The sequence below is a fragment of the Harmonia axyridis genome, chromosome 4 (assembly GCF_914767665.1).
Source record: "Harmonia axyridis chromosome 4, icHarAxyr1.1, whole genome shotgun sequence".
NCBI lineage: Eukaryota > Metazoa > Arthropoda > Insecta > Coleoptera > Coccinellidae > Harmonia > Harmonia axyridis.
Window position 1 is genome coordinate 804,608 of NC_059504.1, and position 25,968 is coordinate 830,575.

The 25,968-nt window shown below is 33.7% G+C and overlaps 2 protein-coding genes across 4 annotated transcripts in view; one reads left to right on the plus strand and one right to left on the minus strand.

The window, feature by feature from the left end:
* Window positions 1-24,552, minus strand: part of LOC123677915 (protein vestigial) — a 39,467-nt gene extending 14,915 nt beyond the window's left edge. Inside the window, exons 1-3 of the mRNA XM_045614654.1 lie at window positions 24,178-24,552; window positions 10,058-10,301; window positions 3,747-3,911 (exon numbers count right to left, since the gene is read on the minus strand). Coding sequence (XP_045470610.1) covers window positions 3,747-3,911; window positions 10,058-10,301; window positions 24,178-24,321 — 553 coding nt within the window. The 5' untranslated portion in view covers window positions 24,322-24,552. The remainder of the gene's footprint in view (window positions 1-3,746; window positions 3,912-10,057; window positions 10,302-24,177) is intronic.
* LOC123677916 (ABC transporter C family member 10-like) overlaps window positions 1-25,968 on the plus strand; it is a 68,803-nt gene that overhangs the window by 40,765 nt on the left and 2,070 nt on the right. Inside the window, exon 1 of one of the 3 annotated variants that reach the window (XM_045614655.1) lies at window positions 24,812-25,103. The exons of the other annotated variants lie outside the window; for them this stretch is intronic. Within the exon in view, the coding sequence (XP_045470611.1) occupies window positions 25,054-25,103 (50 nt within the window). The 5' untranslated portion in view covers window positions 24,812-25,053. Of the gene's footprint in view, window positions 1-24,811; window positions 25,104-25,968 lie in introns of those variants that run through there. 3 annotated transcript variants of the gene reach the window in all.

Here is a 25,968-nt window from a genome sequence, read left to right on the forward strand (position 1 = left end):
ATTTAACACCGCTAGACTACTTTCTGTGGGGCTATGTAAAGTCATTGGTCTATGCGGATAAGCCACAAACCCTTGACCATTTGGAAGACAACATTCGCCGTGTTATTGCCGATATACGGCCAGAAATGTTGGAAAAAGTCATCGAAAATTGGACGTCCAGATTGGACTACATCCGAGCCAGCCGTGGCGGTCATATGCCAAAAATCATATTTAAAATGTAATGCCACAAGATTATCTTACGGATAAATAAAATTCATGTCAATCGAAGAATCCATCGTTGTCTTATTGCAATTCAAAGTTCTATAGCTCTAAAAAAAACACCCTTTAGTTTGAAAGAGTTAGAAAAATATTTGATTTCGAGGTTCATCAGACACGTTGCGCAATATATTCAAAACTGTTTGAAAAAATTCGATTTTAAGCCAAACCTTAAGATACAGAAATCAAGTCAAGTCAAATTTTTTTTTCATAAGAAGTTCTGAATAACAAGATTTCTAGAAAACGTGGTTACCCCGTTCTTCATATTTTTATTGAGCTACACATAGAGTAATAAACATAGATAGAGGGAGTATACGCAATTTTTACATGTCCCCAAGATGGTTAGATTACGTTGTTGGATTTTGATCTATTTTCCAATCCACAATTTTACTATATCGTTATATTATATTGAATGAAATATATTTATTTCAGTGATTTCCGATTACATATGCAAATTTGGAATCTGATAGTTTTCCTTATTGACGAATTTTTAATAAGCAGAATATTTATTATTTTCTGTATCTACCTGCTGAAATTCAAGACTTGGCAACTTTTGCTCTCCTAGTCTCAACGGTGGTTTCCCGTCGTTTGGCGCGCTTGAAGTTTGTTTTCTGAATTTCTGATGTATTTAGGTATTTATTTCAATATATTGTGAGTTAATATGAAACGTTGATTCACTTTGGGACATAAGAAGTGTGTGTTCTTTGTGGAGAAACTCGCGAATTGAGTGAAATATCGTATTACTGATATGTTATCATTTCCGCGCGCTTCATGTCAAATTTGATAGTTCATGTTGGGGACTAAATTTGCTTACTGAAAATGACATATGCTCCCTCTGAGGAACTACATAAACTCGATGCTTGAGAACCTCTTGTATCACCATAAAAATTATTCCGATCCGAATTGTCGTTTATCGTCTTCCTTTGGGAAAACCTCGATACCGAACATGATAACACACGGATCCGAAAAGAAAAAAAAAATGAAATGATTTTTTTTGTCGTGGTTATAAAAATTCCTGGAACTCAATCAAAGGGGACAGAAAACCGAAAGGTACATATCGATGTAGGAGATGCTGCTGCAGAGGAGCAGTCTTCGGTTGGCGGGGACCTCTGTCTAGATGATAACGATCTCGATGAAGCGGCTCACTAAATAAGTTCTGATAGATTTATGAATGTAATTATGGAAGTGCAATAATATAAATAACCGGTGATATATTGTCGTTTCGTCGGGTTCTTTCTAATCTCTCGACATGCTTATATCTGAAAATTCGAGTAGTTTGTTTGTATACGGAAAGTTCATTTTTGAATTATCACGATCAATTAATGTTTAACTTTTCAAAAGAAACCGGATAGTTATTTTGTCAACAACATAAGGTTGAGTACCTACCTTTTTTTATCCAGATTCTCTTGTGTTGCCTTTACATAATTAATCATAAAAAATTTCACTTGAAGGTATTTGTTTTGTCTTTCATAGGGTTTTCCAATAAGAATGATATAATTCATAATGGTTTTAATGGCTACACTCTTCATTATATTTTGACATCTCTCATGCCATTTGTGTTCAGTAAGTTATTTTCTCTATTTCAGTATCGTAATGACTTCATTACAGTTCTAAAAACAGTGCTGTAATGAACTCATTACAGCATTGTTTTCAGTTATATTTTTCGTTTTGTTTTGTGTCCGTTGTGGTTGTCTACACCGACTTCCAATCCTATCAAAATTCAACACACGTCAAATTGTTAATATAATATAATTTGGGTTTAGTGAAATGATTTGCGATATTATATTTGCAATTCCTCTCAATTCTGTTGGTGTTAAATCGATTTCGTCAGACATAATTGACGAGTTCAATGCGTAATTATAAATTATCTCAAAATTCGAAACGTACGATTCAAATTGAAATTTCGTAATCTGTCAATTTTCGCAACAGTCACACCAACTGCCAAGATACAATACAAAAGTCACTAGGATGTGTAATCTGAATTTTTCATTGAATTTCGACAATATTTCAAAAAAACTCGACTGAAATAGAGGAAATATCGTCTAATACTCGTTGCAGAAGGCAATTCCAACACTCATGCATTCCAAAATTCGCTCCTTCGTCGCTCGTTTTCGAATTTCGCATTCGTGTTGGAATAGGAACTCATTGTGCAACTTGTTTTAGAATATACTATTATTTAATACACGCTTCAACAACGTTTAGGAATTTTTGAATTGTTCCATAAAAAATTAGTGCTCATTTGTGAATTTTGAGCAATGATTTTGTAAAAACAATTCAACTATTTTTAAACGTTGTTGAAGAGTGTATCTGCCAATGATCAAATGGCATAACCTATTGAACACAAATGACATAAGAAATGTCAACGAATAATACACAGTATTGCCATTATAAACATTTAAAATTTTCTATTGGAAAACCCTATATGTATGTATATTCACGCAATTTGAACATTTTTTGCCATTCTGTGCTCCATTTGAAAAAGTGCGTCAGTTGAGAAGGATTTGTGAAAAGGTCTTCGTGGATTTGAATTGTTATTGCTAAAAACAGAAATGGCTAAAAACCACTGTATTCTCTTATTTCTTCTCTCTAAAAATCAAATTATCTTCTTGACACACCCTTTTCGAGACGATAGAAGAAATAATAGAAATTAACAGCTAATACTGATTAGGGATTCACGGCTTGACTTTATATTCAAAATTCAAGCTACTTAACTTGGGCTCGACTTAAAATCAACTGAAGTTCAAGTCAAGTAGTAGTTTTTCAATGTCAAGTCAACTACTTGATGAATAAATACTTGACTGGAAATTGAAAAACTACTACTTGACTTGAACTTGAGTTGATTTCAAGTCAAGCCCAAGTCAAGTAGCTTGAATATCAAGTCAAGCCGTGAATCCCGAGTACTGGAGCTGAGTAGTGAAAATGTATTTGAAAAATGTTTCGATGATTATACTGTATTTTCGGTTTTACTCTTTTATTTCTAAAGAACATATTTTGAAGGCGTCACAAAGCATTTGGTTTAATAACCTTTGTTTACCATTAGCCAATTGCCGGTAATTTTTAAGGATATAGGTATGAATAGAGAATACCAAATGATAACAGCTGTGGGCTGTTAGGGAGAATTGCTATACAATGCTCTATGGTTGAGTGGTTTCATACTCCGACGGTCTATTATATAGAACACAAACCATACAGATTATTCTTGCTTGACTTTAAAATTTCGTTTAGGTATATCATTCTTTTTCTTAAGACTTTTTTACACTCATTAGTGATAATGGGTGGGATAATGATATGTGATAATTTGAAATCCTGTCGATTGATCAAGTAGGAATAGTTGAGGTTCATGTTGAAACGATCATTTTATTTGAATTAATTGAAGATTATTTAATCACATAACATACTTGGTTATTTTTCATACGAATAATACTCGTATATATGGGACAAACATAAGCATAGGAATCTTATCTGGAAGATGAATTGTAGGATCAACTTACCTTTCGCATGTGCCGACGTTTTATCTAAAGCTTTTGAAAAATGTTCATCTACCACCGATGCCGCATCACCTTGATAATGGGTGAAAACCACGCAGTTGGCCGATACATATTGCGCTCGTGAGCCACTGGGTTCTTGGGAATCCTCGTCGTCACCTTGGTGATGATCTGAAATGAAAACCCGTTAGAAATACTATTTCACTTAAATAGATCGGAAGAAAAGAAAGAATTCGAATGATTTTGTTTCTATATGTCGCTATAGAATTCATTTTTGAAAAATTTTACACAAATTTATAAAGTTTTCCAATAGGAGTGATACAATTTGATTTTAATTTTTTGACATTTCTTATGTCATTTGTGTCCGCTAGGTTATGCCAACGTTTAGAAATTGTTTTATCAAAGTCAGTGCTCATTTGTAGACACTAAGAGAAAAAATTTAAGAAAAATAATTCAGTTAATTCCTGTATCATTTATATTGGAAATTTTATGTAATCTTTAAATCAAATTGTATTAGGTTTATATTTTCCTTTATGTTCCTTTTTTTGGCGTGTCTTCAATAACATGAATATTTTCTAGTTTTTTCACTATCAAATTAGACAATATGGGCCATTGGTTAATTTTATATTTGTGATGAGGTTCTTGATTGCGGATCAATTTCATCCTGTTTCTGAGTTCATCCAATATATTTGATCCTTTTTCTGATATTTCTTAAAATATTTCATTGCAACCTAGAGTTGAAGTTGAAACTGCAAGTATCTTTGATGATATTGCTTAGGAAGCTGTGAGACCAACCGGTTTATCTGTTTTTCAAATCATGATATTTCTAACGTACCTAGATGATGAATTCGTTAGTAGATTCACAAGAGAAATAAAATAAGGAAACGTCGTAAACATTTGTCAGCATAGCGGTTTTGCTCCACAAACGGCCTTGAAGTAGAACGTTTTATAGAGTTTTTGACAGATTTTATCAACAGGAATCACAGAAAATTAATTCTCTTATCTTAGATCGCAACTAATCCATAAAATTCTCCTAACGAACTAGAATTTGTTGAAAATTTCAATTCTCAAAGCAGTCGGAATTCTCGATAAAAAATATTTAGGTTGTTATCATCATATAATTCCATGATTTTAGGTAAAATTTCCAATGAAGTAATCATATCATACGATATTAACTATATTACTTCATATATATATTACTTCATATATATATTACTTCATTGGAAATTTTACCTATTTTCATCAAGTATTTCCAAATGTTAGCCGTTTTATTTATCCATGATTTTAGTTTATTTCAGAGAAACATCATTTTTTATTTAATTCCTCTAGATTTAGTACATTCATTTTTTTTTCGGAGGAAGTAGCAAACATTTATCTGCTGGAAATAGATTTTATTGCAGTTTTAATATCTCTGGGTATTTCTAATTTCTGTTTTTTTTCTGTATGCTAAGAAAAACTAAATAATGATCTTCTTGGTAGAATTGAAAACTAATAGTTAATCATAACTATTTTCCTATTAAATGAATTCCTATATTCAAATTAGTTTGTGGATCAGATATAAAAAAGTTTTAATTGTGATGTTTTTCACGCCACTCAAGTGTTTGACGTCAAACTGACAACTGATTCAAAATTGCATCAATGAATATCTACGTTCGCTAATTTTTATGTAACGATCTCCACATAATTACGCAATTAACAAAAAGTTGATTACATAGATTAAATTTAACCGTTGCTTTCGATTTTCACACACTAAATGACGAAGAAATAACACAAAAACAACATCAAGCCCAAAATGTCTGTTGGCCCGTGTTAATATATAAGTTATCTTCCTAACTATCTAGCCATACTGTTCACAAACTTCTCGAATTCCAGCTATGATAATAATAATATTTGAGAATACCCGGAATTCTAACGGCTTATTTTGAAATAAGGAATCAATCGAACAATTGAACGTCTGATACAGGTGTTCTGGTGTGTGATTGACTTTGTGTTGTGGTTTGATATCGATAATAATATCGTGGCGAATGTTTATTTTCTTCGATAAAATTCTTGCCGGTATCTTCACCTCATTCGTGCAGCGCGATAGATTCATGTTGGAATTGATATAGAAGAAGCTGGTGAATCAGGAAAGCAGGATTTTCAAGAACTCAGGCAATTTTGATTGATCTGAGTTTTAATAGAGGATTCAGGGTGACGTTAGGGTTGATTTAACTTCGAATTAGATTGAATGTAGGGATCGGTTTGCTAGAGGGCTGCCTTTAAGAAGAGATTTGTTTTTTTTTTTGTTTAACAATTTCAAGGAGATGATGTTATAACGGGTGTTTTTTTCGAGGTATATAACTTTATGTTGGCATTACTGTTCAAGATGGCGACCGATTTAACAGCTGTCAAGTGATTTATTATCGGTTTGGTTTGGCAATTCATCATGAATAGACTCACGCCTGAACAACGCTTGCAAATAGTGCAATTTCATTTCGAAAATAATGGTTCTTTGCAGAATACATATCGCGCACTACGTTCATTTTAGCGATGAAGCGCACTTCTGGTTGAATGGCTACGTCAACAAACAAAACTGCCGCATTTGGAGTGAAGCTAATCCTCAAGTGTATGTCGAAATACCGTTACATCCAGAAAAACTGACTGTTTGGTGCGCTTTATGGGCTGGTGGAATCATTGGTCCGTGATTCGTACTTCTTCAAAAATTATGATGGCCAGAACATTACAGTCAATGGTGTTTCAAAATCAGACTTTGTCGATATTATGTCCGAAGATATGACCATGAGCCTTCAATCCAATTGATTCAGTATCCTTGTAAGAATATATGTGACACCATTATTGAAGATAAATGAAGTATGAGACAGCTTTACAGGTTCGGCTCTTACATAAGATCAAGGAATATTCAACATCATAATTATATTGACTGTTACTAAACGTTACTTACTTGCTGCTTAGGGAAATGTTTCGTATTGAGTTGAATTAGTAAATACTTTCAAGGTATTAATACTTGGACCAATTTAGGAAAATCAGGTATTGAAGGTTCATAATTGTAACTTTTCTTGAATTGTAATTGCTATTTTTTTTAATATTATTCAGGATATCAATTGATAAGAGCTGGTATATAGTATATTCAAAGTCAGTTTGAGCAAACTCATGTGGTGCAAATTAGCACTCAGACAATAAGAAATCGCCTCAGAGAATATGATTTAAGGCCTCGTGTCGCGGCAAGAGGCCCAGCTCTTACCCCAGCCCATCGAAGGGCGCGTTTGGATTTTGCAAGAGAGCATATCCATTGGGAAGAGGCTGATTGGGAAAGAGTTCTCTTCACAGATGAGTCTAGATTCTGCCTCTACCATTGTGATAGACGTTCCTTTGTATGCAGACGTCCACATGAAAGATATGCTCAGTGCACTCTTTCCCAATCAGCCTCTTCCCAATGGATATGCTCTCTCGCAAACCTTTCTGCAATTCTTGTGTATGTCCACCCTTCTTCTCGCAAAACTACCGCTTGGGCACATTCCTCTTGGGTCAAATTGCGTGTTTCGCGTTGCATAGCGATCGAGTGTAGAAAATCAAACGAAAGAAAAACTATTGATCACTAAAATTGATTGAGAACAACGGATTTCAGAATGGAGCCAATCCATTCAAAATCTGATAATCTCATCTTTTTTTAATCCTGCTGGGAAAAAACATCTGTATTGAAGAAAAACGTTGAAAGTGGATAACATATGCATGCATAATTCTGATAAAAATAATTATCATTGAGAACACCTTCAGTTGTAGAATAAATTTGAGGTTTTCATAATGTGCGTTATTTTTTTTGCGCAGTGTACTCATCTTGTTAATCAAAGATCTTGTTCTATTACTATCTAAACTCTAAGCCAAAGTTCTTATGGCAACTTGACGCATATTAGTAGCAGGTTAGGATCGATCAAGTGAATAGAAATCCCCAATCTCGGCGTCTCCTTATGACAGACTTCCAAGTGCGCGGAAAATCGACTTAATCGAAAGCCACTCATCTCCTATACACGTCTTTTATTGTCGCATTGACGCCAAAGCCCTCTAGAGGCCACGTCGTCGTGAAACGATATGTTCGGGGCGAACGCTCCTATCTATATAGGCATGTTTGGAAGTGTGGGGCCGTTTTTCCAATCAATTTATCCACGAGAGAGTATGTATGGCAGGGCTGCCACACTGTGTTCCCGTATTCTGCGCCGCGGTAACCATGGCAACCCATTTTCCACGTCTTCAAGATTCAAATTTCTCACTGCCATCTTCGTTTCCGTCGCTTGGTTCGCGCTTCGTTCGAGGAGATCCAGGGCGTACAGAGGGAATAATAAGGGATGATTTAGGGTTTTCAATTCGAATAACACAATTTTTTAAGTTTTTTTTGGGTGGTCAAGCTTTTTAGATTACTTGTCCCTTTTTGTTGTCTTGTTGTTAGGCCAAAAACGTCTGTAAGTAATTCTACATAAGCCTGAAACGGACACAGACGTCTCCATAATAATACAATTCAATTCCACAAAAATTCAGAACCGAAAATAAAAAATTTCGTTATAGTTTTAAACAAGACTTCTAATTAGACGAGTTTAATAGAAACCTATAGTTAGTACAGTTTTAATACCTTGTGTATTAGTGGAGTTCATAATGATGTATTAGAAATATCTCATTATGAATGTCGATTTAAATTCTACTGTAATTAGAAGAAAATTAATTTATTTATATCAAGAAAAAATTGATAGGATCGAGCATAAAACGCGCTGAAAGAATGTTAGCACGTCGAACATTTGAAACTGACTATCACAATAATTTTCTTCAATCGACAAAATATGCTGCTGTTGATGATGCTTAATATAATTTCAATTTGTACAAAAGACACTTGTTATGATGATATCTCTAGAATTAGGTCTGTTATTTGATTAATGTCTGTATTCATCACTTTTTTGACAAGATTTTTACTTGATAGACCACTTCCTCGCAAATTTTTCACAACATTAGGAATTGATTTTGTACATTTGATCGATTATGTTAACCATAATCTGCGCTAAATTGTATTTATTGAGCTTTTGTTCGGATAGTAAATGTTAGTAGGTAGTATTGCAACATTGTTGTAATGATAAATAACCTCCAAATAGATAATATGTTTTTTTCAAATTGCAAAACATAAACTGTTCAAGGAACATTTTTTCTTCCGTAAACGTCGAAAATTATTCATTTCATAATGTTGCATTTGATTTCGCACACGTGGAGTGTTGGAGTAGGTAAATATCTGTTAAACTTTGGAACTTTATTAACGATAATTATCAATGGTAATTGTGAATATTGATTGAAATTTCAGAAGAATTCATGGACGAAATTTTTTAGTTGATCGACTCACTATTGGTCATATTGTGGATAAAGTTGAGGTTTAAAAATGTTCACATTCGAAAAATTGTGAAAAAAAATACGTTTTCTAGTAGTTAAAAGACTGAAGTTGAACTACAAAAACTAATTGCATGAAATTTGTTACAAAAATCGAATGTTCGACTCCTTTTGTCGAAAAACGAATCCTTGGAAGTGAAAGTTTGATTTAAAAAAAAAATTAAAATCTTTTCTCGCACCCGTAACTGAATACGATAATGAAATTGAGAACATTTAACGATACAATGCTTCCATAGAGTAATAAACATAGATAGGAGGAGTATACGCAATTTTTACATGTCGCAAACATGGTTAGATTACGTTGTCGGATTGTGATATATTTTCAAATCCACAATTTTACTATATCGTTATGAAAGTATATTATATTGAATGAAATATATTTATTTGAGTGATTCCCGATTAAATATGCAAATTTGAATAATTGGAATCCGATATTTTTCCTAATTGTCGAATTTATAATATGCAGAATATTTATTATTTTCTGTATCTACCTGCTGAATTCTAAGGTTTGGCAACTTTTGCTATCCTAGTGTCATCGGTTGCTTCACGCCGTTTGGCACGATTGAGGTTTGTTTTCTGAATTTCTGATATATTTAGGTATTCATTTCAATATATTTTGAGTTAATATGAAACGTTGATTGAATATTGGACATACGAAGTGCGTTCTTTGTGGAGAAACTCGCGAATTGAGTGAAATATCATATCGTATAACTGATATATTTTCATTTCCGCGCGCTTCATGTCAAACTTGATAGTTCTTGTTGGGGACAAAATTTGCTTACTGAAAATGACATATGCTCCCTCTATCTATGTTTATTACTCTGAGGATGATACTGAATCCAATAATTCTCACCAATAAGTCCTAGCAACGATAATTTCGGTTTTTTTTGTGTACTCACCGTCTGTGCTACTCCTGCCGTGCAAACTGCAATCTTCTTCTTTCCCTATCCTCAGCGGGCTGGAGGGTGACACTCCGCCCGTCGAACTGACCGAACCTCCAGAACTATGTGCTGACCCTTGAAGGTATATACTGTGACCCGCCAGCGGGTGTGTTTCTGCAAGTCCTCCGATCGTAGCACCGACGCTACTCGTCGCACTCGTCTGTGGTAAGGAGTGTGCTTCTTGTAGTCTTTGTACATTGAACTGGAAGAATCAAACGGAAAAAATATTCAAGTAAAATATGTGTAAATAAGGTTTTAAGAGAATGTGATTTTGAGATACTTTTATACGAGTTAAAGCTGCTTCAAGACTTGGTATTGAATTATTTAAAATTTCTCTTTCATATTTTTCCTTTTTTGGGTAAGGTAATGTGGCAGATTGAAAAAATCGAAAAGGCAAAGTTCCTATGGAGACGCTAGGTAAGAGTATTAGCTGGAACTGGACCAAGATGAGTATTTGAGTTCTTCTCCAGGCGATTACACATGGTCTGGTGATATTTTTTTGCTGTTCTAAAGAGTTAACTGGTATTGTAGTTAATCCAGGTTCTGCAGCTGGTTCTTCTCCTTCCTGTATTTTTCACACGTTTTTTTTTTAAACATTTACTGGAGTAACCTGCACCTTTCATGAAATGGCTAAAATACTTCATTTTCTTTATTTTAAAGTCTTCATTATTTCTTGCTGTAAGTGCCATAGATTCAAAGATTCAGTAAAACAACACAGAATGCTACTATTTTTTGAGTTAGGTATCAAGCAGATATTTCAAAATTATACTCTTATAAACTTGAATGTCTTTTTTGGCACATGTTCAATCAATAATTGCATCACTGTAGCAACAAAAATTAAACAGCGTTTGATTTAGACCTTCAATTTTGCTGTGGTGTTGTGTTTGTGGCATAAGCTTGTCACCTACAATCTTATCGGTCATCTTCTTGGTCTTTTAATCTACTATACTCTTCATTTATTAGACTTCTTCAACTATTACTAATATAGGTAGTTGATCATAATTGAAACAAGTTTAATATTACCTTTGTTTTAACTATCAAAAAATGACCAATCCGAGGATTTCATTGTGTAACCACCCAGTTTTAAAAACTATTTCAAGTTCATGTTCAGACACTGAAGGTCCTACAAATGGTACAAAGTATTTATATGAATTCAGATACAAAAAGCACGATAGGAAAAAACCCAAAGAGAGGTATAAAATTCGATAAAGATACAGAAAATATTTTTAACCGATAGGTATGCAAATATCTAGAATTGTGGGTATTATTTGAAGGCGTTGAATCGTTTGTAATAACAATTCTATTTGTTTGTTCATAATTTCTCAACTATTTCCATTCTAAAGCTTAAAAATTTCATTTATGGATTCTAAATAGTTGAGTCTTCTGCCTCTTGATGCCACATGTTGTCGATTGTGGAGAAAGAGTGATCATTATCTATGCAATGTGTTGCAAAGGTACAGAATTTGGTAAAATCCATTCGATACTCGATCTAGTTTCGAATGAACGTCCTGTATATCCTATGTATTTGATATGGCAGGAATTGTTTTATCATAAACTCCTGATTTATTTGTTTTTGGGGTTGAATCTTTTGCATCGATCATCAAGGATGGTACCTATTGGTTCAAAGGCAATACTCAGATTTAATCTGGAAAGACTATCAACCATATTCTCTGACTTACTAAATTCTATATAATAGCATATTGGAACCGTTTGTTTGCAGCTATTGTTTTTATAGTTTCATTTTCAGTTTGGCAGTTTACTTTGGATATAGTAAGGTGTAGCTGTGTGAATCATTGATAGATATGCTAAAATTTTGTGTGAATAATAAGTGACACGCTACTTCCAAGACGTAAACTTCAATTACCTTCATTGAGGAGAACTTTTGTTTGTACAGCTTTTAATTTAGGCCTTTTTTTTTGGCTTGTTGGTCTTGTCTTCTGCTACTCTTGATGGAACCTCTAACACAATCGTTGAAGTTTAGAGGAAGATCAAATCGTGATCCTTTGATTTTCCTGATCATTATATTCTTTGGAGATCTAGTCAACTCATGCAGTTGAACATTACACTTTAGCATCAGGGTTCCACAGCGTTTGTAGGGTTCTCCAGGTATTAAAAATACCTAATGCGAGTCCTGATGGATTCTTATCTTCTTCTTAGGTTGAGAGGAAGGTCAAATCGTGTTTCTTTGATTTTCCTGATCGTTATATTCTTTGGAGATCTTGTCAGCACAATCAGTTGAACATTAAACTTTAGCATCAGGGTTCCACAGCGTTTGTAGGGTTCTCCAGGTATTAAAAATACCTAATGCGAGTCCTGATGGATTCTTATCTTCTTCTTAGGTTGAGAGGAAGGTCAAATCGTGTTCCTTTGATTTTCCTGATCGTTATATTCTTTGGAGATCTTGTCAGCACAATCAGTTGAACATTAAACTTTAGCATCAGGGTTCCACAGCGTTTGTAGGGTTCTCCAGGTATTAAAAATACCTAATGCGAGTCCTGATGGATTCTTATCTTCTTCTTAGGTTGAGAGGAAGGTCAAATCGTGTTCCTTTGATTTTCCTGATCGTTATATTCTTTGGAGATCTTGTCAGCACAATCAGTTGAACATTAAACTTTAGCATCAGGGTTCCACAGCGTTTGTAGGGTTCTCCAGGTATTAAAAATACCTAATGCGAGTCCTGATGGATTCTTATCTTCTTCTTAGGTTGAGAGGAAGGTCAAATCGTGTTCCTTTGATTTTCCTGATCGTTATATTCTTTGGAGATCTTGTCAGCACAATCAGTTGAACATTAAACTTTAGCATCAGGGTTCCACAGCGTTTGTAGGGTTCTCCAGGTATTAAATGCGTGTCCTGATGGATTCTTATGCATAGAGAAAATGAGAAAGACATTTTTTCAAATCCTCAGTAGTGTAAGAACAAGTATCTTCTGGATCTCTGTATCATAACAGCCTTTCATAGTGTATCATTACACCTAGCTTCAGACACTTCCTCGAAAGATATATCGCTGTTAATTTTTTACGACCGTTCGATTTGAAATGAAAGGGCAATTTGCGCACTTCGACGTACGTACCGTACTGAATCGAATGTACATCATCGATGGGGGTTCAAAATCCTGTAACTCACGCCACATAATGTCATCATTCTCGTGTATTCCAATCACCTTGATTCGACCTCGCATCAGAAGGCAGAACTGGCCTATAAGAAACCATCATATACGCGCGGGTCTTTGTGTCGAGCCGAGATATCTTGAATCTAGATGCCAAAAGCAAAAACTCTCACCGCTATTAACACGCATACTGAAAGATAATAGGGACTCCTGTAGCTAAAAGGCGATTAGTGGGAGAAGGTATTCGACAACGATTGCGATTTCAAAGCGGGTTTTCAACGAGCAAACACACAACGAGGGGCATTTCATTTTCGAATTTCGATGAAAATTTTATGAAGGAGATTAGGTATTGTTTCGTTGATTCCCTCTCATCATAAGAGAGAGAAAAAATTGAATAAGAAATTAGTTGTAAGAGATAATATAGGATAACAGGAATTATACAATTTAAAAATGGTTATAATGTATTATCTTTTGACATTTATTATGTCATTTGAGTTCAGTAGGTTATGTCATTCAATCATGGAAAGATACAAGCTTCATGAACTACGTTTAGAAGTAGGGATTCACGGCTTGTCTTGATTTTCAAGCTACTTGACTTATGCTTGACTTGATTTCAAGTCAAGCTCAAGTATTTATTCATCAAGTACTTGAATCATATCAAGCTACTTGATTTATAGCAGTTTCATTGTGTAGTGTCTAATCAATAAAAAAAATGATGAAATGAGAAGGAACCTTGCCAAAAACACTTTTATTCAATGAACTTGTTTAAAAGAAACGAAAATATCAACTTTTTTGAATACAAACATAACTTAAATCATTATAAATCATAACAAAAGCAAGAATAATAAAAAATAAAGTTTCTTGATATTGAGAAACCTCCAGGCTTTGTTTGATTTCATATTTTTTCATCCAGGATCTTAGTCACATGAGGTATCTTATAGATTTGTCGCCTAACCTATTGCGGGTTTTTGTAACTGTAAGAGCAGCTCTGGAAAATTGTCTTTCAACTGGAGCTGAAGATGTTGGCGTTAAAAAGAAATCCTTGGCCATTTTGGACAAGTTTGGGGAGATAGTTCTGAAACTACCAAAATCTACCAATAGATTTCATAAAAATGTGATAAAACTACAAATAAAGTCACACTGACTAATGCTTCAGTCTCTCGGCGCTTTAGGAATCCCCTTATTTAGTCTAAGCGCGCACGAGATTGCAGAAATATATGCCGTGCGACGCATGCATATCAAGCTCAAGTAATATCAAGTAGCTTGATATCAAGTCAAGCAATTAATATATAAAATAAAGTCAAGTCAAGCTCAAGTATGTAATTTGTCACGAGCTTGATTCTGAAGTCAAGCAGTTGGTTAACATGCCAAGCTACTTGGCTTGATGAATCCCTACTTGTGTATCAGTAGAACAACCAATGAAACTGATGTAGCAGAAAATCACTTCCATAAAAACGTCTTTTTTCACTTATCAATAACTAGGTCAGAATGATTCAATTCAAATCGAGGTAAAAATTACAAAATCGTGTTCGAAACGCTCTGAGCATCACGAATATCAAGACGTTCCGATCTTGATACTTAATATAGAATAAGGGAATTCTTCTTTAACTAAGTTTTTCGATGTCCTGTATGTTAACACAGAATCTCAACAGATTATGATTAATAATTTCTGAGATATCGAACTCTTAAATAGTTTTTTATTAATTTTCTAGGTGATCAATCCTCATAAGTTTTTGTGTAGTTATATTGGAAGTAACTGCCAAACTTTAATTTGATCGAATCGGTATGTTTCGAATTATTGGGAAAACAAAATTTCACACGGCTTAAACCCGAAAACCATTGATCCAATTGTCTAGGAGAAAATTTTCTACTCATTCTGGGCATATATCTCGTGAAAAGAAATTGAGTATTAAAAAGATTTGTTTAGGGGGAAAAAATGTCATTGTGGCAATGCTCACGTATATTGCAACTACTTAAAACATGAATTGGTAAAGTTCGAATGAATTTAATATTACATAAATAGTATCCAAGAATGTTGTCGGGTAGTGTAGTTAGGAATATGTACCTAGTGAAAAGGAGAGGAATCAGATAGGAGAGCTGAAGCACTCCCGATGTTACATTAACTCTATCAGTGAAAACGCCGTCCACGACAAATTGCTGTAGGATTAAGAAGAATTAGAGCCGTATTGAAAGTGAACCTACCATTTATAATGACGGAAAAATACTGATAAGATTACAGCGTTGAACTTGAACCGCGGTAAAAATGAAAAGTGAAGGATTTGAAGAGAATATGTGGGTATACGATGCAATTGGGCATAATAGATCAATTTCTGCAGGCTGCTTAGGTTTAAAAATACCAAATAATTACTCGAAAATGATCGTTTCATCAAATACGTCTATCACTGAAAAAAAAATTGTTCGTAATACCGTACGTTGATACAATGTAGGTACATATAATATTATCATAATGGTTATATTTATTTCACAAAAACGAGAAAATATGAACAAAAATTTAAGAAAAAAGATAATCGGAAGAAAAAGAGAAAAAAAAATAAAACGAAAAAAAAGAGAAAAACTGTTGTTCTCTTATGTCAAGGGATATTCTACCTTAAATCAATTCACGAATTAGAATCTGATCTAAAAAATATCAAATAAATTTTTCCAATATAAGATCATTATGTGATTTGTGTTATTCATTTGCATCGAATTCATAAAATATAAGAAATTTTGTCGAAGAAAGCATATTGTTTTGTATAATTATGAATATCATGTCAAACCAAGGATATAACGTTATAATGATTGTAATAATATTCATAGATTCCCCAAAAAAGGAAAAAACAAAAAACATATCAAAAACAAAAGATGACAAAAAGAAAGTTAAGCGGAAAATTATATAATATTCAGGTTCTCTTATGTCATTAGATATTTGGCCGATCGATTTTCCAAGAATTTAAATAACTATTAGATTTTCATTGTAGGGAAAATGTCCAATGTCATAAAATATATCTATTTTATTCTAAGTAAAAAGCCTTCAAGACCAATGAAAGGGCAACAAATACAAATGAGAAGAGCATTTTGTGATAAGATATTCAAAATGCAATCTAGTCCACTTCAAATATATTATGAAATTAATCTCCTTAGGCGGCTCCTTCAGCGATTTTGATATAATTTTTGATTACCTTGTTGTTTTTCTATCGGTATATTTTATATTTGAAATACAGTGGAATCAGGAGAGTAAAACTCACTAGGAAAGATCGTTGATATTCTTCAAAAATAAAAAAAGTGAAAATTATCACGTGACATTTTCAAAAACTTTTCAGATCCAGTAACTACTGAAATGACTTAGAACTGTACGGAAATAAGGTCCTTGCTGTAATGACTATTGTGAAAATAAAAGGCTCAAAAAGATTTTTGATAACTTTTTTGGAATATTTTCAACTTGAATAGGGTTCGAGAAATTAAGAGCCGAAAATTCACGTCATGTTAGCAAAAACAACCACTGACAATTTGTCAGCACCGCGATTCCCGCAATTTCCGAAAAAAAAAAAAGAAGTTTTAATATCGCACAGAATTGAAAGCGAAATGATCGGCTTTTGCGAATCCATCAGCGGCCAAGTATTTATAAATGATTACCGGGAAAAATATCTGCGGATGGATTTGGACGAAATGAAATTAGCTTGGCTTTTTTCTCATGGGCCCCGGTCTCTCGAAAACCAGCTCTCCTCCTCCTCTATGCCGTGATCTATAGACTGACAAAAACAAGTTACTCGCTGAAATTATAAGTCCGGGAAGAGAACGGCGTGCGATGCCGCGGAATGCTTTTGACCCAGCCGACTACGGCATACTTGGGCCCCGGTTACGAGCGACCTCTTCTGGATTTCTCTCCGTACAACGGGGTGGTGCGGGCAGAATTTAGACTATTTCTCTACACTGACTCGATAACGGATGCTGGGATCTTGTCTCTACGTTTTGGAAGAATGTTTTTAGGGGATATTTTCGATTTTAAACGTTGCGTAATAATGGTATGACGGAATATTCTGTCTCTTAAGAGGGAACACCACCAAGTGGCTCCTCATTTCGAAACGAAATACGCTCTATTAGTGATGACGTGACACACCGACATTTTGGTTCTCCTGTCAGTGTTCGGAATCCAAACAAACAAATTGTCATTCAAATTAGTACGTTGTCGTTGAAGAAATTGCCTTATTTTGATAAATAAGATTATTTAAAAAACGATTTTACTATCAATTGATAGACAGAAGGAACGAGATTAATGCCAGTAAGTTCGAATTTGAAGTTCAACTAATAAACACGGCTTTTTACAAAATCTGGGGAATGATACAGGATTCAAACTTACTGGTATTGACCTCGTTACTTCTGTCTATCAATTAATACTGAAATCGTTCCTCAAATACTCTTATTTATGAAAATAAGCCTATTCCTTCAACGACACCGTACTAATTTGAATGACAATTTATTTGTTTGGATTCCGAACACTGACAAGAGAACCAAAAATGGCGGTGTGTGACGTCACACTAATAGAGCGTATAGGAATTGGGATAATCAAATCTATTCTTTTCGCATTGAATTTACATTACAACCTAACCTAACTTAACCTCTTCTGTTTCTTCTACTTTCTGAAAAAAAAAGAATCGAAACACTCACCAGAAGAGACGTCACACACCGCCATTTTAGTTCTCCTGTCAATGTTCCGAATCCAAACAAACAAATTGTCATTCAAATTAGTACGTTGTCGTTGAAGAAATTGGCTTTTTTTGATAAATAATTTTCGTAGCAGTCACACCAACTGCCAAGATACAAAAGTCACTAGGAAATATAATCTGAATTCTTCATTGAATTTCGACAATATTTCACAAAACTTGACTGAAATAGAGAAAATATCGTCTAATACTCGTTGCAGAAGGTAATTCCAACACTCATGCGTTCCAAAACTCGTTCCTTCGTCGTTCGTTTCGAATTTCGCATTCGTGGTGGAGAAAACTATGAAAAAACTAAGTTGAATCTAAGTTAGACGAAAACTTACTTAACTGAACCCTCTGTTCTAGGATATATTCCTTATGTTGTTACCCAATCAATTCCTGAATTGGACTATTTAAATTTAGGCCCACCATAATGACATTGGAATTTTTATCAACTAATTGTTGCCAACTTCTAGCAAGTTATATTTGTTACTATAATTAACTTAAGATACAGAGTTGATAAACTTGAATGTATTTTCATTATAAACGTTCGAATATACCTAGGTACTATCGATATTGTCTTTTTTGGAAACTAGTAGAGCTATTTGCATCAAATTCGGTACAAAATCGGTTGCTTATCACATGACTCTCCATGTTCGATTACTTGATCCACGAGTTTGAAGGCTAAAAAATGAAAAACACAAATTCTCTTCAAGATATAAACTGTTTTATCTATAGCTTTTCGGTTGAAAAAGGAAAATGATGAACATTTAGAGGCCTCCATGTGTAGTTTTGAGTTTCTTGCATTTTTGCCATGGTTTTTCATTTCCTTCTAGTGTTTAACTCTGTGTATCTTAAAATTATAGCATTATTGTAATTTCCTATTTTTATAATTCTTATATTGTAATGTCTCCTATGTATTTCTGTACAGGAATTAATTCTTCAAGGGTGTACAATCTCTGAATTGAAGTAGATTCTTGGCAATTTTTTTTTCTGACATAAGTATTGCCAATATGGACTGCTAAATTAGAGTACAAATTATAAAATTGCCAATATTCAAAAAGAAATTGTAAAAATATTAAAAATCATTTATGCGAAAATGAAAATTCATTGCTACTTGAACTTTTAACACACGGTCTCTGGGAAACAAGCAATATTTGTATTAGGCATATTGATGGGCATAATAATCATATTTTGAAATCTAGAATCCACAATTCTGAGTTTAAATTACCCTAAAGAATCACCCTGTATAAAACTATGAGGAGAGATAAAAATACGAAATAACAAAAAAAATCATAATTTTTAGCTTTACAGTTAAACATTTCTTGAAGAGAAGGAAATTCAGAACCATAGTGAAAATGTATTGTTTTTTTTTCTCAATAAAATCTTCGCATTGTCACAAAATTCCATAGATACAAGTAACTCCATAAAGAATTTATTGAATTTTCTCTATGCTCCTTCGTGAATAATAGAAGGATTGAATGAAAATTGAATTCAAATTGGAGCATGACCAAATATTCATTCAGAATTACTCCCACAGAGATAACATCTACATTTCTATGGATCATGCATAGGAATGCGAGTTATTTTTATTCGACACCGTTTTTAAATACTGTTTACATTCCTACATCATTCCGTATTGCCATAACTCGTAATTCAATTATTTAATGAAACGAAATGTTTCGAATTGCAAAATTAATATGCCGGTACAGGAAATGTGTTCTTCTGTTCGCCATTTTATCACATAAAAAGGTTTCTTGGACTTTCATACACGTGCTTGTTGTTGTTAGTTAATTTTTTAATATCAACTGTCAAGTTTAGTGTAGAAGCACTATATTCTATGTTAGGCTTTATCGACCACATACTAAATGACCTACAGGCTATGTTTTCTTTAGAAGATAGGATAGAGCGCCCTCGAATGTTGAAAATTAGTACTAAAGTGAAGCGGGAAATTTAAATATTCAATTCAGATGAATCGTTAAGGTTTTTTAAGATGTTTTTGGGGAATTTAAGCAATGTTATTCAAAATTTGATTTGTTCTAGACAGCTTTATTCATCATTCATCAGCTTTTCACAGCATGGTGGCGGTTTCTATTGAGAAAATTAGTTTATTCTATAAGTTTTTTTTTTATTAATATTAGCTTCACACAAGAAAATTTTGATAACTCAAAATTAGTGGAGTTAGTTATTTTCATTTATAGCAAAAATTGAAAATTGAAATTGAAAACAGAGCATTGAAGGTGAAGAATTGTTTTGAAGCACTAAATAAATGCACTCATATATCTTATCACCTGATAATTTTCTTCGGTACGACCAAGAATGGATTCTAGTAGCGCATTCTTGGTTCAGTCTCCAGCAATACTCGCGTATCAAATGGATATCCATCTTCCTTGATGTCATCTTAATGTCCTGATCCTATCTTTTCCACTGTTCTTTATCTGAGTTTTGTGGGAATCGATCAAGTAGTTATGGAGTTAGTGCGGTTTTTATGATCGTTTTAAAAGCGAGAATGTCAGTTTCTATACTAATTCTACGTAATTTCCTTCTTTATTGTTCCCAAGAAAATTTGGTGCAATCTCGACAATTGAAGCGTTAATCTTGATTGAGCTCTGAATTGATGATCTAGAAGATTTTCTATCCGAGGGCTATTTATTATGATTTCTTTGAGTTTTTTTCATCGATCCCAAGAAATTCGGAGCTGCAGAGTCCAACGAAGATCAAAGACCTCAAATTACTTTATGAGTTCCATGTTTATTCGCATTTCGACTATAAATTAAAACACGTTCTTTATTTTATTTGTTTCTAAAGAACACATTGTTAGGTAAAAAGATAAAAAATCTGCAGGTTTTGTTTTAAAGATGAAAATTTATACCTATTTATTCTCGATAGGAATGATACGATTTAAAATGGTTGAATGGCAAAAATTGTTGTTGTTTTTTGGCATTTCTTATGTCATTTGTGTTCAGTTCTCGGTTCAGTCTAAGCTGCTATGATACACAAAGGTTTATCATAACTCACAGAATAATTCAACTCACATGAGAAAAATCTTACATTAAAAACCTAGATCAGGGGTTTGAACCCGATGATTTCGGTACCTATAACATTTTCAAAAATTTATCCCTCATAGCAACAAGCTTTTCTCGATTTTGTGTGGCGAGTTTCCGAAATATTTATCTTTCAAAGCATGATTCGTTGATCTTAAGACCTTAAAATCCATGGATCAGCTGTCCTACTTGGAAAATTAATACGGTAGAAATTTTTGTGTATAATTCACAAACAGCTCCTATAATTTTCGAAAAAGCTGCAAGCAGTTTCATTGTAAAAATGTCAGGACATAAGAAATTTGTTTTCCTTTTACGATTTCAAAAGTTTATTATTGTAAATAATGAACCAAAAGCTAGCTGAATTCATTATGACATTTTGAGCATTCCATTTTGAGTCAGATATAGCCACACAAAAAAACTATGATGCTAATTTTCTAAAAGTAGTGCATTCGTGGTAATATTCTCATTTTCATCTCCTATAATTCCATAGGTAACCTTTCAACAAGCTGTAGCAGGATATTCGAAATTTTTCATTCACATCGATCATAAACGATTATCATTATTATCCAACTCTATTATTTACTATCGTATACTTTATATAGCTACTCCTTTAATGGGTATTTAATGTTTCTGGTACATATTACTTTATACGCTTGAGTTCCTTACAACGTATCTCCTTCATTACACAAATATATCTATTGAATAAATCCTTATTTCATTTAATAGCCACTTTCAATGATCCAGCAATCTTTTAACCATTCTTCCGAAGGTTCTATTCAGTTTTAATCTCGATCTGAAAGAACTATACACACTCGACCAAGGAAATTTGTCGTTTGTTATTAAAGAACCTGTTTCAGGAAATAGGACGTTATTATTTTGCTCAATAGAAGCATAATTTTGTTTTATCATAACGCAGAGTTTTAGAGTAAGAATGAAATTATTGGTTGTGCGGCTATTCGGCTAATAGCACCAAAAAAAAAATTAAAAACAAATCCGGAAGCAAGTAACCTTAAGCGGAGTTAGTATATAGATACCTATGTCACTGCTCTACTATATAAATTTAGCTTTTAGAAAAAGCAAATTAAGAAACTTAATTTTCGGAAAGATTAATATATAATAGTGATCAAACATATGAGTTTATCAAGTAGGCAAATTAAAACATTTTGAAGAATGTGGAAGGAAATTTTGTAATAGAACAATAGATTTTACATTTTATGATGTAGTTTTCGAAAAAAAATGTTCTTTTTTATTTTCTATTTGTTGTTCATTGATAGATTGAATTATCTATCTTAGAGGAAATAATAAATAAATTCGCGATAATGATTTAGGTATCTCTATATTTAAGAATATAAAATGAGAAAATACAAGGAGATTAGTTGTGTTTATCTAAAACAACGGATAGTATTACAGCGGTAATATCAGGTATCTAGTTGGGTATAAAAGCAGATTAACTGCTGTAAACCAGAGCTAGAGGTGCCGTCGCTCATGTAATCGAGGCTTACATTATAAATACCTGTATTCCTATACCGGTGTTCGAAGTGTGTCTAACTAAACATTTTCCAATGATAGGTACACATTGGAGGTTTAATTTGAAATTGAACTAAAATTCTATCGATGCACCACATGTGCGGTCAGATTAGTTTTTTACATAAAAAACATAATAAACACCTAACAAATGGCAATTATTTCGCTACACAGTTGATTCTTCAGATTTTTTACATTTTGAATAAATGAATTCTTAAAATGCAACTCTTCCTCATAAAGGTATAGATAAATATGTGGGTAGGTACGTGTTGTTTACATTTAATTTCAATCTCGATTTCAATTAAAATGAATTTCCATCAAGTAAACACCGTATCAATCCAATAAATGTGCGTTAAAAAGAGTAAATACTTCATTTAAAATAACATATACATAGTTTTTGGAGAGTAATCTAATGAAAATTATTTGTATCAGGCGATCTATTATTGAAGCCAAAAATAACAATTCAAATAAAGTAAAGGCAATTAATTGCGTTCAAAGTTATATGAGCATCATCCGTCATTTTAGTTTGTTTGCAGAGCTGCGTTTTACCAATTTATCTGAAGTAGGTATGTTCCGTGATTTATACAATAGATGAAAATATCAACAAATAATGCATTTCAAATCAATTTTCCCTTGCCAAAGCTCTGGACATGATTTATTTATCGAAAACCACTAAATTGACAAAAACAAAACCTTTTTTCAGTCTATATAGGAACAAAAGGTGGGGATTCTTGAAAATTAGTACTTAGGTATATTGCAGACAATATATTTTGTACTTCATGCCATTTCTGGTGCGTAAGTTATATTTTTAGGCAAATGCGGGTGCATCTTTCTAAAAAATCTACGCCACTGCTCAAAATTAGATCTAAACTATCTACCGGTCTGTGTATCTGCGGGTTATGTAGATCTACCAATTATGGGTAACGTTCTAACGTACGAGACAATACAAATCACTAAAGAAGATGTAAGTTAAAGTTTTCCGCAAATATGGGTGCATCTTTCTAAAAAGCAACGCCACTGCTTAAAATTAGATCTGAACTATCTACCGACTCTGTGAATATGCGGGTTATGTAGATCTACCAGTTAAAGGTAGCGTTCTAGTCTAAAAGACAATACTTGAAGAAGATGAAAGTTATATTTTTCCGCAAAATTTGGTGCCTCTTTCTCAAAATCTACGCCACTGCTTAAAATTAGTTCTGAGTTATCTACCGGTTCTGTGAATCTGCGGGTTATGTAGATCTACCAGTTATAGGTAGCATTCTAGCGTAAGGGAAAATACTAGTCACAAAAAAAGATGTAAGTTATATTTTTCCGCAAATGTGGGTGTATCCTTCTAAAAATCCACGCCACCTCTTAAAATTATATCTGAACTATCTACCGGCGGATTATGTAGATCTAGCAATTATGGGTAACGTTCTAGAGTAAGAAACAATATCTCGGACAATACTAATCACAAAAGAAAATGTAAGGTACTTATAGTTTTCCGCAAATATGAATGCATCTTCCTAAAAATCGACTCCATTGCTTAAAATTAGATCTGAACTATCTACCGGCTCTGTGAATCTGCGGGTTATGTAGATCTACCACTTATAGGCAGCGTTCTAGCGTAAGCGACAACACTTATCACAAAAGAAGATGTATGTACCTCGCAAGGTCGCCGTTTCTGAATACCGCAATGAAAAAATTGCTCTTCGCTCAACTCACTCTTTCATATTGATGTGTGGCAGCAAAAGGTGAACTAAAAGGTCCGGTCCTGGGTACCGGATGGGCTGAAACAGGTGGAGCAGCCCCGGCCCGTTGGTACAAATAGGGATAATAGGCTTGATACATAACTTCAGAACAACTCATATTACACAAACAAACATCGTATAATCCTATTGTGCACCAATAATTTCCATATCACAAACAATCACAGATCAATACCGGATCGGCATCACATAAAAGACCGCTCAGATCGAACACTGTTCAAGTTTATCGATAACATAGTCCGAATTTCAACCCGGAATTTGCAAACGCCAATATTTATTAGACGACGGACTGTGTCACATATCCACACCGAGTTATAATGAATACTAAAGAAAGATGTTCTATAAAAATTCCAATCCCCCTGGATTCGCCAAAGGCCCGCCCCTTTATCCCCACCACGCAGAGACACCAGCTCCTCCTCCGTCAACCTAATTGAATTCCAGCGAACGGACCAATCCGAGAGTGGAGTTCCACAAGTGCGCCAATGTGGACCCTTGTTATTCTGCTCGAACACCTCCCGACCACTCCTATAAATCGGTATTGGGATATTCTGAGAACCATAGCGATAATTTTACTAAATTATAGGTTGCATTGTTTTGTCGAGTCCTATCGTGTTATACTTTTACCGTGAATGTTAATGTTTCGTTTATCAACTGGCCAACGCATAAAATATATTCGTTTATTATGTGGACATTGTACGAATTCAGTTTTGTGAGATTAAGTTGTCTGGATTGGTTTGGTTTAGCAGTGTTTAGGCTGGATAGGGTCATGATCGTTTGAAAATCTGTTAGTTGGTTTCGTTAGGGGATGTACCTATTTCGATAATTTGGCAAAATGGATACCTTAGTGGTGGTGTTGTATATTTTGGAATTTTTATTGACTATGTAGGTCTGTCAGCTCACCTAGGCTAGCTAGTTTAGAATATCAATGTTATTGATCTTCCTTTCATTCTCGAAGAGCAATCTTCTTAGGGAGGTTAGCTATCATCATGGCAATTTTTATTTTGGACACAGACACAGGCGCCCTTAAAAGCTATAAGAAGAACAGTTGAACCATTGGCGTAATTTGACCAGCCATAAAATTCTTCTTCTACCATTCCCCAAGATTCAGCCAACTGTACTTCTCTTCTTCTTCTATATTTATGCGGACGAAATATAGTTAAGGTTTATTCTTGATCTATTGTAAAAAAGAATCAGTTCGATCGGATGAATATTCTTTCAATTTTTCAGATTTAATTTGGGTATAACTCCAGAACCATCAAACTAATTTTGCTCATTAACTAACTCAACCCAGATACTTGTATCCTGAATTTTTAGTTCATTCCATTCGAAAGTTATCGTGTACACGACTGCCGGCGGTCATAATTGATTAGAACCTAGAATTTTTCATCAGATAGTCGAACCGAATCGTTTGAGACTGATCTCAGTTCAAAGTTCGAAAATTGGGTTGAAAAAACGCAAAAAAAAAGAAAAGATTAAGTACAAAATATCTCCAATAATATCTGAAACAATTTAATTGAATAAAGGAATATTTTTTCAATGTAAATTTTAGGAGATACAACTATCTGATCTGTTGAGCAGTGTAGAATCACTAAATTTCTCATGCAACTCATAAATATATAATGAAAACATTTTTGTTTCATATTTCAAACATTTTTAATTGTGTACCTGATAATACAGTCCTCTACTTGGACACCAATGGTATTTCCTCAATTATTTTTTGGGGAATTCTGAATACTATTCTTCATAG